The 17191-nt window shown below is 46.9% G+C and overlaps 1 protein-coding gene across 3 annotated transcripts in view; it reads left to right on the top strand.

Moving 5' to 3' along the window:
- Positions 1–342: 342 nt before the first annotated feature.
- Positions 343–17191, top strand: part of CCDC149 (coiled-coil domain containing 149) — a 119117-nt gene continuing 102268 nt past the window's right edge. Inside the window, exon 1 of one of the 3 annotated variants that reach the window (XM_005207799.5) lies at positions 343–549. In XM_005207799.5, coding sequence (XP_005207856.2) covers positions 502–549 — 48 coding nt within the window. In that variant the 5' untranslated portion in view covers positions 343–501. Of the gene's footprint in view, positions 550–783; positions 928–17191 lie in introns of those variants that run through there. The other 2 variants (NM_001191519.1, XM_059887638.1) reach the window with 2 other exon arrangements.

Here is a 17191-nt window from a genome sequence, read left to right as displayed (position 1 = left end):
ATTTGCAGGGCACCTACTATGTGCCAGGCCCTTTACTCAAGGTTTATCAGAGAAGGAGGCAACCCCCTGCCCGAGTGGGGCTTACATTCTAGTGGTGGGAGCCGTGATGGTGGTCAGGGAACGGCTGGATTTGGGGATTTACTTCTTGTAGGGGGAAGCCGAGCCGCCTCCCGCCTGGAGAGCGGTGGCCAGGAGTTTCCCGCAGGCTGGGGCGCGGACCACCAAGAGCTTGGGATCCCAGGCTGCGCGGGCCTGTCCGCGGCCCGCTCGGCGGTGGCGGTGGCGGTGGCAGGGCACCGGGCCTCGGCTCCTCCTCCTCTTCCTCCCGCGGAGGCTGACGTTGAGTCAACAGCGCGGGCGGCCTCAGGAGGCGGCGGCGCGGTGGCTCGGAGGTGCCGGGCCCTCTCGGGGCCGCGCGGGGGCCGGGCGGCGACGGCGGCGACCGCAGCGGCAGAGGAGGGCGGCGTTAGAGAGGCCGGCCCTCGCCGGGAAGAGAAGGCCATGAACGGCGACCGGACCGAGAGCGACTGGCAGGGGCTGGTGAGCGAGGTGAGGCCGAGGCGCCGGCCAGGCGGGATGGGCCAGGCCGAGCGGCCGCCAGCCCCGAGCCCACGCCCCCCGTCCCCCGGGTGGCCTAGCCGGGCGGGGACTCGCCGGGGGACGCGCACTCCCTGGCCTCGGCTCGCTGCCCCCGCGCGTCCTGCAAGGTGCGCGGTTCCTCCCGCGCTTTCCCGTCTGCCCGGGCGCCACTTTCTCCCATGACAGCTGGTGCCAGCCTTTGGGGAGGGCCCTTCCCTCTGGGAAGGGCTTGGCCCTGGATTGGAGAGAGCAGCGCGGATCCGGGAGTGGGAGCCAAGCCCCACCTGCCTTCTCGGTTACCGCTGTTTTGGAGCCAAGCGATTGGACGCCCAGTGCCGAAGCGGAAAGGTGGTGCTAGGGGGGTGAATCCGGGTGGTGTGACAGGCGGAATCACCTACGGCGGAGGTTTGGGGGAGGGAGGGGAAATTCCATAGGGTCCTCCATAGCCTTCATTCATTCAGGTTCAGTTCAGTCGACATATATTTACCGTGGGCCACCTTTGTGTAAGGTGGCTGCTGCTGCTGCTGCTAAGTCGCTTCAGTCGTGTCCGACTCTGTGCGACCCCATGGACTGCAGCCTACCAGGCTCCTCCGTCCATGGGATTCTCTAGGCGGAGGTACTGGAGTGGGTTGCCATTACCTTCTCCAGTAAGGTGGCTGGCTATTTATCGAAGGAGTGAAGCACTGGTGCAGAACTCACTCTATTTGTGGAAGCAGAGAATGCCCTGCGCCCGGCGCCGCCGCACCCCGCCCCCCCTGCCCCGCAAAGATTTTGTCATAAACACCCCTGGGGGCGGCTTTTGCGCTCCTATAAGAGATCCCCTTCAACCCACTCTAAGAATTTTGGGGCCTGGGAGTGGGCTGCCTGACTTCTCCAGGTGAGAGCGGGGTGCTGAGGTCTCATAGGTAAATTGCTTCTCCTGACTTACCATTATTTGTGATGGCAGTTAGTCATGTACCCAGTACCCAGTGCTGATGATCTCCCAGCAATTCTCCTTTCTTTCCCTCCTGAGGACCATCCCCACTGGCAAGGCCAGCTTGGGCCTTCTGTTTTCTGAATCCTACTGTGTACCAGTCGGGGCGTAATGGTTTGCTGTCTTCCTTTCTTGAGTATTGGAAGGGAAAACTTGTACCGTTTTTTTCCTTTAATCCTTTCCTGGGCCTCCAGCTCAGTCTACTAACAGTATTTAATGTCTAGTGTGCAAAACATTGTATTTCTGAAGAGGAATGGGCTGTCATAGCTTCTCCGCAAGTTTAGCTTGTCCACTCTCAGTCTGTAAGTAATAGCTGCACAGTATTAGGATACATTGTCGTACAGTCCGTCTGCATCTCCTCTGTCAGGGTACAGAGACTCTGGAGATCTTCTCTCCTGGCCCATGGAGAATCAGACCCAGTAGTGAAGGAAGCTGGAGGTGGTTCTTCTTGGAAGTCCAGTGCTGAGCTCTGAAATAGCAGAATGTTCACTACTCCAGCAAATGCTTGTTGAATGACTGTTAGGAGTCGGGTACATCGCTCTGTATTGGAATGCAGTGGCGGAGAAAACAGACAACCCCTTCTGCCCTCAGAGAACTCCTGAAGCATATAGTATAGTGTGGGAAGAGTGTCACACTGCAAACACTGAGAGAATCCTCAAAGGTGGAATATGAATGATGTGAGAACAAAGAAGAAAGTACTTCCTGGCATGGCTGTCCCGGATCAGGGTGCCTCTACCTTGCACTGACCACGTGGTATTGCAGCCTTCTGGTCTCCCCACTAGGCTATGTGTTTCATTTGGCTTTGTTCCAGGTGCCTACACACTGACTAAGCTCCATATACAGTAGGTCCTCAAAAGTATACTTGCAGAATAAGTCAAGATCCAGAAAGGGGTCTTTCCAGAGTTTTCCTGCCTGTCCTAGCTGTGTATCTCCAGGGCACTTGCCATCTTGCCTTCAGACATTTATTACAGCTAAGGACACGGAGGACACACAGCTCGAGGCTGTGGCGTGTGAAAATGAATGCAGAATGCTTCCCAACTTCATAATAGCCAAAAGCTGTTCCTTGAGTCCATCCACCATGTATAAGGTAGAAATTAGTTTTATTTTACAGATAAAGAAACCGTGATTCAGACAGGCTAAGGAACTTGCTCAGAGCCTCACATCTGAAGGGGGCAGAATTTGGTCTGTTTGATTCCAGAGCTCAGGATCACTAGGCCATGCTTTGTGTCTTAATCACCAGTTCATCTGTGTTTATCTTCACCTAGACAGCAGGTTCTCGAAGGGAGGGGTCTGTGTCTTATTCATCTTTGAATCTCCAGCAATTGGATAAGTATTGCTCAGAGTACAATCTACAGATTATCAGAGGCATATTGGGAACAAAGAGTACAAAGAATCACTGGAATTTGAGGGGAAAATGCAAGTTTCTGGGTCTCTCCTCAGATCCAGTGTAGTGCATTGAATTGTATTCTTTACACCATGGATATATCTAAGTCTTAATGTCCCAGTAGCTGCCATAAGACCTTTTTGGAAACAGGGTCTTTGCAGATAAAATCAGCCAAGGATCCCAAGATGAGATCATCCTGGACTTAGGAATGGGCCCTAAATCTAAGGACTGGTGCTCTTAGATTCGAGACACAGAGCTGCAAGGCAGAAGGCTGTGGGGAAGCAGAAACACACAGAGAGGAAGCCCTTGTGAAGATAGAGGTAGAATGGGGAGCTGGGCAGTGACAGTCCAGGAATGCCAAGACTGCCAGCAGCCACCAGGAGCTGGAGGAGGCTTGGAGTAGGTTGTCCCTCAGAGTCTCCAGAAGGAACCAGTTCTGCCAACACCTTGATTTTGGACTTCTGGCGTCCACAATCATGAGAGACACATTTCTGTGTGGGAAGCCACCCAACTTGCAGTGATCTGTTGTGGCAACCACGGGAAACTAATTACCTTACTGCATGAAAGTGCCAGGGCTATAGCCCCCAAATCTGCTTTTCTCACAAACAGGGCTCCCCAGGTGTTTCCCTGACCATTTCCTGCCCATGGGTGTACACTGGGTCTGGTGTAGAGACATCGTCTGGGACTCACGCAAGTTGGATTCAAAGAAGAGTATGGTCAGTTTGTGGGACTTCCCTGGTGATTCAGTGATAAAGAATCCTCCTGTCAATGCAGGAGACAGGGGTTCAATCCCTTGGTCAGGAAGATCCCCTGGAGGAGGGCATGGCAACCCACTCTAGTGTTTTTGCCTGGGAAATCCCATGGACAGAGGAGCCTGGCCAGCTACAGTCCATAGGATCGCAAAGAGTCAGACATGACTTAGTGACTAAACAACAGCTACAATGGTCAGTGTCTAGTGGTTTTGAAAGTGACTTTGGAAGCCAGTGGGAGGAACTGGGGAAGACGTCACCACACATGTGACCCAGATCAAATGGGCTTCTCACAGGCGCCCACCTATTTCATCAGATATCCCTGGCCCTACCTCCTACCTCCACACCCCATCGCCCTTCCTGCCCAGGGCTCTGTGCTCTCTTTCAATCAGTTTGCTTCCTTGGTTTGCCTCTAGAAAGCAGTTTTCATTTAAATAACCCTATAGAGATCAGTTTTATTTTCATATTTTCAGTATAACAAGCTGAAATTACAGCCTTCTCTCAGGCCCTGAAGTAAACACGGCCATGCATATGAAAGAAGCGTGGCTGCTGTTCTATTCTGGAAATTAAATGTCTGGGAGGGGGTGGGGGGAAACCATCTTCTCATCACCACCTGAGGTGAGCTTTCATATCAAGAGGACATCTTGAAATGCAGTTGTGCAGACAATCCATAACTTTATTTCTAAGATAAAACTCCTGGTCATCTGTCAGCCGGCTGCTCTACGATAAACCATGCCCAATTCAATTTTGCTGTTTGAATTTTGGTTAATTAATTAGCTGGCAATCAATCCTGTATTCCTTGAGCATGTTATATATTGAGTGACTGGGTGTGCATGCTCAGTCACTCAGTCCTGTCTAACTCTTTGCAACCCTATGGACTGTAGCCCTCCAGGCTTCTCTGTCCATGGGATTTCCCAAGCAAGAATACTGGAGTGGGTTGCCATTTCCTCCTCCAGGGTATCTTCCCAACCCACAGATCGAACCTGCATCTCCTGCATGGGCAGGCGGATTCTTTACCACTGAGCCACCTGGGAAGCCCTGTTAACCCTGGGCCTCTACCCAAAGTTGAGCCACTGACATTTGGGGTAGAGAAGTAGAAGAGGCTTACAGTCTGAACCTGTGGTTAAGGTTGTGACTTTGGGTCTTGTTTGTTAACTGAGATCTGGACCTACGTCATGACTCTACTTCTTTCTTGGTGCAAATGGTCAAAAATCCAACCCAAGGAAGTTTAGCTCAGAAGGAATTTATTGACTAATATTGTGGGCTGAAAAGTGTCCCCAAAAGATATGTTCAAATCCTATTCCCTTCCCCCAATCCCTGTGAATGTGACCTATTTTGAAAATAAGGTCTTTGCAGATGTAATCAAGTTACGATGAAGTCATTTGAGTGGACTCCTAATCCAATGACCAGTGTCTTTGTAAGAAGAAGGAAATTGGAGTGCATAGATGTGCAAAGAGAAGATGATGTGAAGACAGAGGAAGGAAAGCTGTGTGATAACAGAGGCAAAGGTTGGAGTTATGCTGCTATAAGCCAAGAAATGCCAAAGAATGCTGGCAGCCACCCAAAGCTAGGGAGAGGCAAGGAAGGGTCTTCCTCTAGAGTCTTACTGGGGAGACTGGTGCTTCCTACACCTTGATTTTAGTCTTCTGACCTCCAGGACTATCAGAAATTAATTTATGCTGTTTCAGGCCACCCAGTTTATGCAATTTGTTAACAGCTGCTGCTGCTAAGTTGCTTCCATCGTGTCCAACTCTGTGCAACCCTGTGGACGGCAGCCCATCAGGCTCCCCCGTCCCTGGGATTCTCCAGGCAAGAACACTGGAGTGGGTTGCCATTTCCTTCTCCAATGCATGAAAGTGAAAAGTGAAAATGAAGTCCCTCAGTTGTGTCTGACCCTCAGCGACCCCATGGACTGCAGCCCACCAGGCTCCTCCGACCATGGGATTTTCCAGGCAAGAGTACCTGGGTGGGGTGCCATTGCCTTCTCCGTTGTGTTAATATCCTCTAGCAAACTAATTAGCAAACTAATATAGCTGACATGAATAATCATTCCAAGATGGTGTGGCATGGGGCGCAGCTGGATTCAGCCCTCAGACCACTCAAATGGATGCTTTCTGTCCATGTTTGGGTCTGCTTGTTGCCTGGTATCACCCTCCCACCCTTAAAGTACAGAGGGAGAGACAGAAACTCTCATGCCAGAGGCCCCATAAAAACTCAGGAATCACTCCCTTTGAACCCACTTATATCCCTCACCTGCCCTGGGAGAAGTTGCTCAGGGGTGTAATGATCTATCTGGGGTCTGCAGTTGTATATGGGGCCCTGCCCAGGCCACATGGACTGTGAGTGGACTGGGGCAGTGGGACTGTTTGCCAGAAGAAGGGGAATGGATGTTGATAGAATCACCACATTGTGCAACTCCTCCAAGTCTCATTTTTCTCATCCTTAAACAGGATCGTAAAGTACATGCCATATAGGTGCTCTTATTGTGAGGCTCCAATGAAATCATGCTTGTTAGTGCTTTGCTCTCTTTGTCAAGCAGTAAGTGTTCAGCAAATATCAATATCGTGAGGGTGGACCTCAGGACACCAACTTAGATGTTCATAAAATAAAAACTTCTTTATTTTTTTGTTATAACATTTTAATTTTGATTACAAACTCCCATTGTAAGGAGAGTGGAAACATAATCTAGATTGGAGTCACGCCTCTTCCTGAATTTGTGTTTGAGTTCTAGAGGGAGTTAGTAGTATTTAGCCATTGTAAATAAGTGGTGTTTACTAGCATATCACCCCATGGGCAGGAGTGATGGTGTGGAGGGGCACACGTCTGGTCTAGACTATTTTTGTTTAGCCATACTATCCTTATTTCAGTCTAGTATCTGGTCACTGGTCATTGCTGATCACTGTTGTATCCTCCCTTGTTCTGCTCTTCTGGCCCTTTGGTGTCTATACCACACCCATGATACCCTGGGTGAGTGAAGAGGGGGACTTTGCTCTCTTGCCCAAGATGGGTAGCTTTGATCATTTCTGCTGTCCCTGAATCACTCCTGAACTGAGGAAAACTTTGAGAAACTATGGTGCAATTTTCTGCATAGACATACCACACTACACCAAGCTGGGTCCAGGGAAATGGGGATTATTTTTACTTCCTAAGAAAGAAAAGTGTATTTGTTAGGGTAAAATCTAAACCACTTGAAAAAGATACCTACTCCCCAGTGATATTTAGGTCTTTTTTGTGTTACAGTATGTGGTCCAGTCCAGGAGGACAGCCCTGCGCCACGTGTCATTTAAAAACCCGGGTTTCTTCCATCTTGTTTCTCTACTATTTTTTGAGGGAGTGATCTTCAACTATATAGTTAAAGCTGGGTGGTTGCCATGATTTGTCCCAACCCATAAGTAGGGGAAAGAGAGAGAGAGAGAAAGAGGAAACTCAGGGCAAAGGGCTTTTCTTTAATTAGGGATCACTTCTCATACCCCGTTTGTCTGAGAATCATCACATGGCTACATCTAGCTGCAAGGGAGGCTAGGAAATGTCATCTTAAGCTGGATGTACCCAACTTAAATTTGGGAGGGTTCTATTAAAAACTCAGAAAACACAAACTATAAAAGAAAAAAAAAGTATAAAATGGGCTTTATAACAATTTAAAAAAGTCTACTCTTTGAAAGACTGTTAAGAAAATGAAAAGACAAACTGACTGAGAGAAATTAATGTGCATAACACATATCTTATATCCAGAATATGTAAAGAACTCTTATAATGCAATAATAAGAAAACAACCTGATTTTTAAAATGGGCAAAAGAGTTAAATAGACACTTCACTGAAGAAGAGATTCAAATAGCAAATAAGCATATGAATGGATACTCAGCATTATCAGTCATCAGAAAGATGTAAATTGAAGCCACAGTAAGACACCACAAAGTTCTTCCTAGGTGGCTCAGTGGTAGAGAATCCTCCTGCCAATGTAGGAGCCACAGGAAACACGGGTTCAACCCCTGGGTGGGGAAGATCCCCTGGAGGAGGAAATGGGAAGTCACTCCAGTATTCTTGCCTGAATAATACCATGGACATAGGAGCCTGGTGGGCTACAGTTCGTGTGGTTGCAAAATAGTCAGACACAACTGAGCAACTGAGCACACACACACACGCAAGATGCTACAATACATCTATTTGAATGAAAAGCAGACTCACAAATAAAAAATGGAAAAACCAAGTGCTGACAAGGAGGCAGAGTGACAGAAAGTCTCCTGCATTGCTAGAGAAGTATAAAATGGTACAGCCACTTTTAGAAACAGTTTTGTAAGTTCTTGTAAAGTCAAATCGACACCTAACCCAACAACCCAGAAATTTTGCTCCTAGATGTTGATCAAAGAGAAATGAAGACACATGCGCACACAAAATCCTATATGTGAATGTTTATTTCAATTTTATTATAATTACTAATAACTGAAAACACAACAATGTTCAAAACTAGTGAGTGGATAAATTGCTACATCTGTGTCATAGAATCCTGTTTAGTATTATGATGGACTAGACTACTGATGCATACAAAAACATGGCAAGTAAAAGAAGCCAGAGACTCAAATGCCCTGGCTGTAATATTCCACTAAGATGAAGTTCTTGAAAAGGCATAACTAAAAGGACAAAAAAGCCAATCAGTGGTTGCCAGAGCCTGGAGTAGGTGAGCAGACTGACTGCAAAGGAACATGAGGCAGCTTTTTGAAGTGATGAACATAGTCTATGCATTGGTTGTATTGATGATTGGATGACTATATAAGTTTGATAAAATCCATAGATCTGTATGCCTCAAAAGAATGATTTTTCTCCTCTATGTAAGCTTATTTACTTCTATGCAGAGTACATCATGAGATACACTGGACTGGAGGAAGCACAAGCTGGAATCAAGATTGCCGGGAGAAATATCAATAACCTCAGATATGCAGATGACACCACCCTTATGGCAGCAAGTGAAGAAGAACTAAAGAGCCTCTTGATGAAAGTGAAAATGGAGAGTGAAAAAGTTGGCTTAAAGCTCAACATTCAGAAAACGAAGATCATGGCATCTGGTTCCATCACTTCATGGGAAATAGATGGGGAAACAGTGTCAGACTTTATTTTTTTGGGCTCCAAAATCACTGCAGATGGTGACTGCAGCCATGAAATTAAAAGATGCTTACTCCTTGGAAGGAAAGTTATGACCAACCTAGATAGCATATTGAAAACCAGAGAGATTACTTTGCCAACAAAGGTTCATCTAGTCAAGGCTATGGTTTTTCCTGTGGTCATGTATGGATGTGAGAGTTGGACTGTGAAGAAAGCTGAGCGCCAAAGAATTGATGCTTTTGAACTGTGGTGTTGGAGAAGACTCTTGAGAGTCCCTTGGACTGCAAGGAGATCCAACCATTGGATCCAGCCATCCAGTGGACCAGATTCAGTCCATTCTGAAGGAGGTCAGCCCTGGGATTTCTTTGGAAGGAATGATGCTAAAGCTGAAACTCCAATACTTTGGCCACCTCATGTGAAGAGTTGACTTATTGGTAAAGACTCTGATGCTGGGAGGGATTGAGGGCAGGAGGAGAAGGGGGCAACAGAGGATGAGATGGCTGGATGGCATCACTGACTCGATGGACGTGAGTCTGAGTGAACTCCAGGAGTTGATGATGGACAGGGAGGCCTGGCGTGCTGTGATTCATGGGGTCTCGGGGAGTTGGACACGACTGAGCGACTGAACTGAACTGAACTGAACTTATACCTCAATAAACCTAAATCTTTCAAAGGGAGGGGGAATGGATATTCAAGACAGCTATTGCTATAGAGAGATTGACTAATTCCCCATTTACCACGTTTCTGTCACAACTAGTTATGCCCCCACATACGCACCTCAGGCCTGCTGTTCTTACTCTGTTCTCCCCACACCAGGGTGATTAGCGTTCATTCTTAGACACCTACTGATATCCAGGCTCTCTCCTCCCTTGTACTCTGTCTGCCTTTTCTCAACTGGAGATCTTTTCTAGTCTTTTGGAGGACCATGGGGGAGGGAGAAACTGGAGAGACTCTTCTGTGCTCTGGTGTATTAAGGATCAGGCTTTCTAAGTTGAAAATCAGTTGCTTTGCTTCCAGTGTTCTGCTGAGTGATCTCTTCCTTGGCACATGAATGCAGACTGTCTGGTTTTTAAGAGGGAGACGGATATGTGGGGAGAAAAGGCGGAGGAGTTACAGAAATTTGAGGCAAGGTGGATAGAGTATCATTTAATATTTCAAAGCATCGTTCATATTGATATTATTAAAGAAGCAGTGCACAATAACGAACAATTGATCTTAGATACATATACAGGCAGTTGGTGAGGCTTGAAGAAGAGAGAAAGTCTTAAAAGAGAATTGGATCTGGGTCCCTCACCTTTGAGTGAAGAGGGTGTGGGCGAAGGTGACAGGAAGCAGCCCTGAGCACTGAACTGGTGGTTGGCCTTTGAGGGAATGCTCCAGCTAAAGGCTGAAACTAGTGCATTGAGGTCGGAGAAGGCAATGGCACCCCACTCTGGTACTCTTGCCTGGAAAATCCCGTGGACAGAGGAGCCTGGTGGGCTGCAGTCCATGGGGTCGCTAGGAGTCGGACATGACTGAGCGACTTCACTTTCACTTTTCACTTTCATGCATTGGAGAAGGAAATGGCAACCCACTTCAGTGTTCTTGCCTGGAGAATCCCAGGGACAGGGGAGCCTGGTGGGCTGCCATCTATGGGGTCGCACAGAGTTGGACACAACTGAAGCAACTTAGCAGTAGCAGCAGCAGTGCATTGAGGTATAGCAGAAATGGAGGTTGGATGGCCACAGTAGACCAGATGGCAAACAACTTCAAAAGCAAGACAGAAGGGTGTGCTCTGATGTAGTTGGCAATAGTCACTGAAAGCTTTTTTAGCTAGAGTGTAAGCTGATGAAAATACTTGGGAAAGATTTGTTTCCACTGAACTCAAGAAGCTCTGAGCCTTTGTCATTCACAAGGCACTGTGCCAGGCAGTAAGGATATAAAGACAAATTTGGTAGCTGTCCTCAAAATCAGGGGAAGATAAGTGAAGATGAGCTACCAGCAATCTAGTCTTTTCTGTCACCATCAATATTCCCAATTACCTCTATTGCCCCTAAGTCATACCATTTATCATATGGTTCTTTAACCAACCTTTGACTTGCCTCTCTCTCCACTGGACCCAAAAGATCTTGAACTCATTGAGGGTAGGGATCATATGTTATTGTGACCTTAGCACTTGCCACTAGATCTTGCCCTTTGTAGATACTCAATGAATGTAGAATATGTGACTGCTTAGATATTTGAATAAAGTGATCAGAGGATACAGCATCAGTGAGGATTAGAGAAAAAGGGATGTCTATGAGACAGATTTTTAAAGGAACATACATACAGGATTTCATAGCCAAGTCGATTGGGAAGATGCAATAGAACAAGTCCCAGATGACCCTCAAGGTGAGGCTGGAGAGTGGTGGTGCTGGGTGTGACAGAGAGGTGAGAGGTGACCGGGTCTGGTGAGAAGCAGACGTGTTCCATTTAGAACTCTGCATTGTTCTGAGTTTCCTGGGAGTGCTTGAACTCCTGCAAGGCAAGCTTGGTGCTTCCTGGGAACATCTTTGATGAGCAGCTATCTTCCTAGTGGCAGGCTAATTTCAGAGTAAGTTTATTAAAATTAGCATGTGGGGGAAAGTGAGTACAACTGCTATTTTTAACTAATAGGATTCATGTTCTCTCCTGTGCAGGGAAATTCGCATCTGTGCTTCTAAAATTGACAATTTCTACTCATATTATGTTAAAAAATTAATTTAGTGGCTTTTGCATTGAATAAAATACATTGGCTGAAGATTAGAAGACGACTTTGGCTAGTCCCTGAATGAAAAATGACCAGAGAGAGCCAGGTTTCTTACCCACTGCCTGGTTTTCCACCAACAAAATCATAGTGGGGCTTTGGGCACTTCCGGCAGAGGACTTTGTGTAGTTGTGAGTTTGTCTCTCTCTGGTCCTTCAGGGAAACGGTGCCAGTGGTAGTAGATACCTGGTGCGCAAGGAACACAAACTTTTAGCAGATGTTTTATTTTGAAGTGTTCCTATTTTTATTTCACCTCTTCTAGTCTACTTTATTTCCATTATCTTATAGTATCCTACTGCAACAAACATCTTACGTTTGAAGATATCAGATCTTTTTCAAGCCAATATACCTTCTATACAACTAGCCTATTAAAATACCTTAAAAAAGATGCCTCACCAGGTGCTCTCACCCAGGGAACTGCAATGGATCCCCATTACCGGGTATCTGAGACCCACCCCAAGCTGGTCTTGACCTATCTTTCCAGCCTTATCCCTCAGTTTTCCTCAGAGATTGGCTGTTCCAGCCAAAGTGATCTGTTCTCTGTTCTGACTTTTGCCTGATTATCCTGACCTCAACTGGGTGGGTCTTCCACTTCTTCCTTTCTGACCAAACACAGCCTTTAGCACTCCTCCAAGGTGGGATGGATGCCCACAGCCCTTGTAAAATCATCCATGACCATCTGAGCTTGAAGTGAGCTCTTCATCATGTTGCCTTATGTAGTACAGGTTACAAACTACTCATGTAGAACTGCCAGCTCCCTGAGAAAGGAAAGGCCCTTCTCTGTGTGTGGATCTCAACTCTTATACAAATTAGTAAGCACCTAAGAGAAGGAACTGTGCCCACCTGTGCTGAGGTGGAAGACTGGAGCTCTAAAAATGATGAGGCTTTATGCTATGGCTCCGGAGGTGAGGACCTGAGTGAGGATACTGAGAGAGCATCCCTCAAGTGACCTAGTTCTGGTCCATTTGTAGGGCCTTGACTTTGGTTTCACATTCTCATTTATGGGGAGACACTCACGGACATGCCTGCCAACCTAGTTTATTCCTGAGGGACATACAGGTGGGGGGTCATTGACATCAGCATGGATCCATCACTGTGTTAGATTGGTCAGTTGGCATGTTAGCAGGAAAAGAAGAATGAAACACAGCCCAGGGGTATTTCAGTGGGACAGGTGGATCACAAAGGAGAAGGTAAGCATTCAACATAGCAGACGCATAATTAACACTGTTGTGGGCAAAGTCTTGTGCTCTGCAGAGAAATTCATTTGGATTGGGGGATTGAGAAAGGTTTTTGATGAGGGTGAATCTGGGACCAGAAAGGTTGGTAGGATTCCTGTAAGTGGAAATGTAAAGAAAAGGTGTTCTAGGCAGAAGGAATGGAGATAGTGTGCCGAGGTGGTAAAACACAGGGCTTGTTTGGGAAATCCCAGATGTCTTTTTGTGATTAGAGACACACATCAGGTACTATTTGTTGGGCTGACCTTGAATGCCCAGAGAGTTCGGGGGTCCTGAGTGGCCTTCATTCTGAAGATGACTCAATGGGCATGACTGTTCACCTTAAAAGGGGAGAGCTTGCCTGGGGATGAAGGTTGAGCAGGACCCACAAGGCCCCCTGGATGCCCACCTGCACCTGGAAGGCATATTTTCTGCTTTGATTGTTGTTGTTCAGTTGCTCAGTCAGGTTCAACCTTTGTGACCCCATGGACTGCAGCACACCAGGCTTCCCTGTCCTTCACCATTCCCTGGAGTTTGATCAAACTCTTGTCCATTGAGTCGGTGATGCCATCCAACCATCTCATCCTCTGTCATCCCCTTCACCTCCTGCCTTCAATCTTTCCCAGCATCAGGGTCTTTTCCAATGAGTTGGCTCTTCACATGAGGTGGCCAAATTATTGGAGCTTCAGTTTCAGCATCAGTCCTTCCGATGAACATTCACGCTTGATTTTCTTTAGGATTGACTGCTTTGATACAATTCCTTAATAAGGACTCTGTGCTACCTTTTCTACTAACCTCTCATGGCCCAGGTTGTCATCTACTCTTCTTGAAATATTTGCAACACCCTCTACTGCTGCTGCTGCCAAGTCACTTCAGTTGTGTCCGACTCTGTGTGACCCCATAGACAGCAGCCCACCAGGCTCCCCCGTCCCTGGGATTCTCCAGGCAAGAACACTGGAGTAGGTTGCCATTTCCTCCTCCAATGCATGAAAGTGAAAAGTGAAAGTGAAGTTGCTCAGTTGTGTCTGACTCCTAGCGACCCCATGGACTGCAGCCTATCAGGCTCCTCCATCCATGGGATTTTCCAGGCAAGAGTACTGGAGTGGGTTGCCATTGCCTTCTCCGTGCAACACCATCTATGATCCTCTTTTTTCCATGCAGTTACTAGAGTTGTCCTTCCAAGCACTGAAACGATTTACCACTGCTTTGCCTAGAGTTCTCTGATGGCTTTCTAGGGTCTGTGGAGTGAGAGGCATTCCTTAGGTGATCTCCGAGGGCCTGTTCTCTCCTCATCTTCAGTAGCTCCTCTGTACCCCTATGCCACCACTGGCCCCAAGCTCTACAGAACTCCTGTTACCAGAGCATTCCACGCCCTGAGATATCTCTAAGCCTTTGCTTGTGTCCAGAGATTACTTGCTACTCACACTTTAAGGCCAGCTCAGATGTCATAACGTCCACTTGAATATCCTCCCTCCTCTGGATCTCAAGAGGCTGAGAAGTGAATGGTGGTATGTTTCAGTTGGGAAGACAGTGTGGGAGATGGTGAGCAGGATAAGAAGGCAAGGCAGTGGGGTTCTTGGGGATAGGGACCTTTGGAGGGGTGGGCACGTGATCCTTGGCAGGTACTTGTGGAAGAAAGGGATGGAGGGTAGGAATGAAGGAGGGAAAGACAGTTCACTGTGCCATTTTCCACATTCTCTTCGAGGCCAGCCCTACTTGTCTGCTAGTGTACCCCACTTCCAACCTCTCCCCAGGCTGATCATGGTTCTGAAGGAGCTGGGAGGGAACGTCTACACGGCCAGCAAATGCCTGGTGTTCTGGGCAGCTTGCTGTCTCAGGCTGCAGTGGCTTACGTAGGTCATCAAGCTCTGCCACTACATAACTACACTGTTGTTGTTCAGTTGCTAAGTGGTAAACAGTTCTTTGCGGCCCCATGGACTGCACCACACTAGACTTCCCTGTCCTTCACTGTCTCCTAGAGTTTGCTCAAACTCATGTCCATTGAGTTGATGATGCATAGATATGTAGCTCCATGGTCTTAGACAAATCTCCTGATTTGTCCAGACCTCAGTTTCTCTGGATTACAATGAGGATAATAATACCTGCCTTGTGGCTCTCACCTAAGATGAGAATAAAGTGAGATGATGTACATGAGAGTATGTTTTATTTTTCTTTATTTATTTTTTAAAGTCCCCCACTTTCTACAGGCAAGGAGGTGGTCCTGTCCTTGCCTTGGCTTTAGGAAAAGCCTTCCCAGGGCTTCAGAGATGCTTCAGCAGAGGGTGGTGATGTGTCAGCTGCTGGCTGTCAACATGATGCCATTGAAAATTCATATTGATGGAGCACAGATTGACATACCTGCTTGCTCTGCCATCTGCAGACCCCACGACCAAGGCAATATTGGAAGTGGCAGTGATGGGAGTCTCTTTTATTTAAGCCAGTTCCAATTTGCTTTTTAATTTGCTCCAGACTGGTGAGTGCTGCTGGGGTCACTCTGTAACCTCTCTTGCTTTCCCAACAGTCTCTAGCTCTGCCAGGCCTCCATGTTTCCAGGCTGCTCCATCAATTCCTGGGCAACTTCCATTCTGTGGCCTCTTCTATGCTTGCCTCATTCACCTTCTGACTTTGCACCCTTCTCACTCCCCTCGGTTCAGTCTCCTGTTGACCACTCTGCCTTCCCTGTTTTCTGGGGTTTTGAATAAGCCTCCTATCCAGCTGATTTCAGTGCTCAAGACTCAGCGTGTGTGCCCAGTCATGCAGTCGTGTTTGATTCTTTGGGACCCCATGAACTGTAGCCCAACCAGGCTCCTCTGTCCATGGGATTTCCCAGCCAAGAATACGGGAGTGGGTTGCCATTTCCTCCTCCAGGGAATTTTCCCGACTCAGCTATCAAACCCATCTCCTGCACTGGCAGGTCAATTCTTTACCACTGAGCCACCTGGGTCCCTCAAGACTCAGCACTTGCTCACAAAGAACTAGCAGTCAGCTCCCCACCCTGGATTCTTGCACGTGCCTTCCTGCCTCCTGCATCTCTTTCTGCCTTTCCTTTTCATCCATCCTGCCTGGTCAAGAGTCTGGAAGCAGGACCACGATCCCTACCTTCCTCGCTTAGAGCCCTCCACGGCCCTATTAGTTCTGCCTTTGGCTCAGACTGTTGTCATTTAAAGTCTCTCTTACTTTCATCCAAACCAAGCCTTTTTTACATTTCTCCTTTTCATGTGGCCTATTAATATGTTCCTGGCAAATATAACTACTTTGGGGTCTTTGTTCAAAGCCCGTGTTTCCATGCACCTGGCCTTTATTCAGGCCGTGCCTTCTGCCTGGAACTCTTGTTCTCTCAGTTCTCCTCACTCCACTTTCAGGTTTGGTCATAACCACCTTGACCCTGAACTAACAGGTCTTTTGCCTTCTGTGATGCCAAGCATCTAGACACACCGCTGTGACCAGTGTCTCCCTGGCTGCCTCACACTGGAATTGCTTAGGTACATACCTTGCCTCCAGCCTGGAGTTACCCAGTTAGGAGGGGTAGATTCAGTTTTGAATTTCCCATTGTGTGCAGAACAATGTGCTGCATGTAATGAATAAATCTTAAAGAGATGACAAACCCATTGGATTCTCAGCTAATATTTGAATTGAAAAACTACTGGATTAAAACAAGGATATCCTTTTTTGTTTGTCAAAATAACATTCTTATCTCTTTCTCTCCCCCAAAGTCCCCTTATCTCCATTTGGTCTCACAGGCCTTCTGACTCAAAATTTATCAGTAGATTGTGATCTTTTAAAGGTAGTAAGTCAAATCTCCTTTTAATAAGCTCTAAGGGATTTGTGAATTTACTAGAAGTCAGTTCCTCCCTCCCACTCTCCCTCCCACCTTTCCTTCATTTTCCTCCTTTCTTCCAACTGGAATTTTATTCTATCAGATATATTGCTTGAAAAGAGCCAGGCAGAACCTGCAGGTGGGAAATCATTCAGTTATAAAGAGCTACTTTCTGCAACGGACTCTGACCTGTTCTATAGTGTATCTGAACAGAGGCCAGCCTTTAACTCTGCTCTGGACTAGAATTTAAGTTTGTTCCTAGGTTATTTGCAACCCACAGTTGACTCTCATGCAAAAAAATTGTGATTTTGTGTGTATGTGTGTGTACCTATGGCCATCTTCTTACCAAAAGCAGTAGTAAATAAAAGTAATTCCTTACATTTGTCTTTCCTCCACTAATATTTAAAGAGGATTAACTATGTCCCAGACCCTTTGGGGATACAAAATCCAACATGATGTTGTCACCTTCCTCTATATTCCTAAATCAATTTCTTGTAACCACTTTACCAATTAGAATGAGCAGGGGGTAACATCTTTATAGATGAAGAAATATGAAGAAATAGAAATTCAGATTGGTTATGAAATGTTCAGAAATTCAGAGTCTTTCTTTTTG

This window comes from Bos taurus, chromosome 6, assembly GCF_002263795.3.
Source record: "Bos taurus isolate L1 Dominette 01449 registration number 42190680 breed Hereford chromosome 6, ARS-UCD2.0, whole genome shotgun sequence".
Classification (NCBI taxonomy): Eukaryota; Metazoa; Chordata; class Mammalia; order Artiodactyla; family Bovidae; genus Bos; species Bos taurus.
The sequence above is the reverse complement of the archived record's forward strand: the minus strand, read 5'-3'. Positions and strand labels throughout refer to the sequence as shown.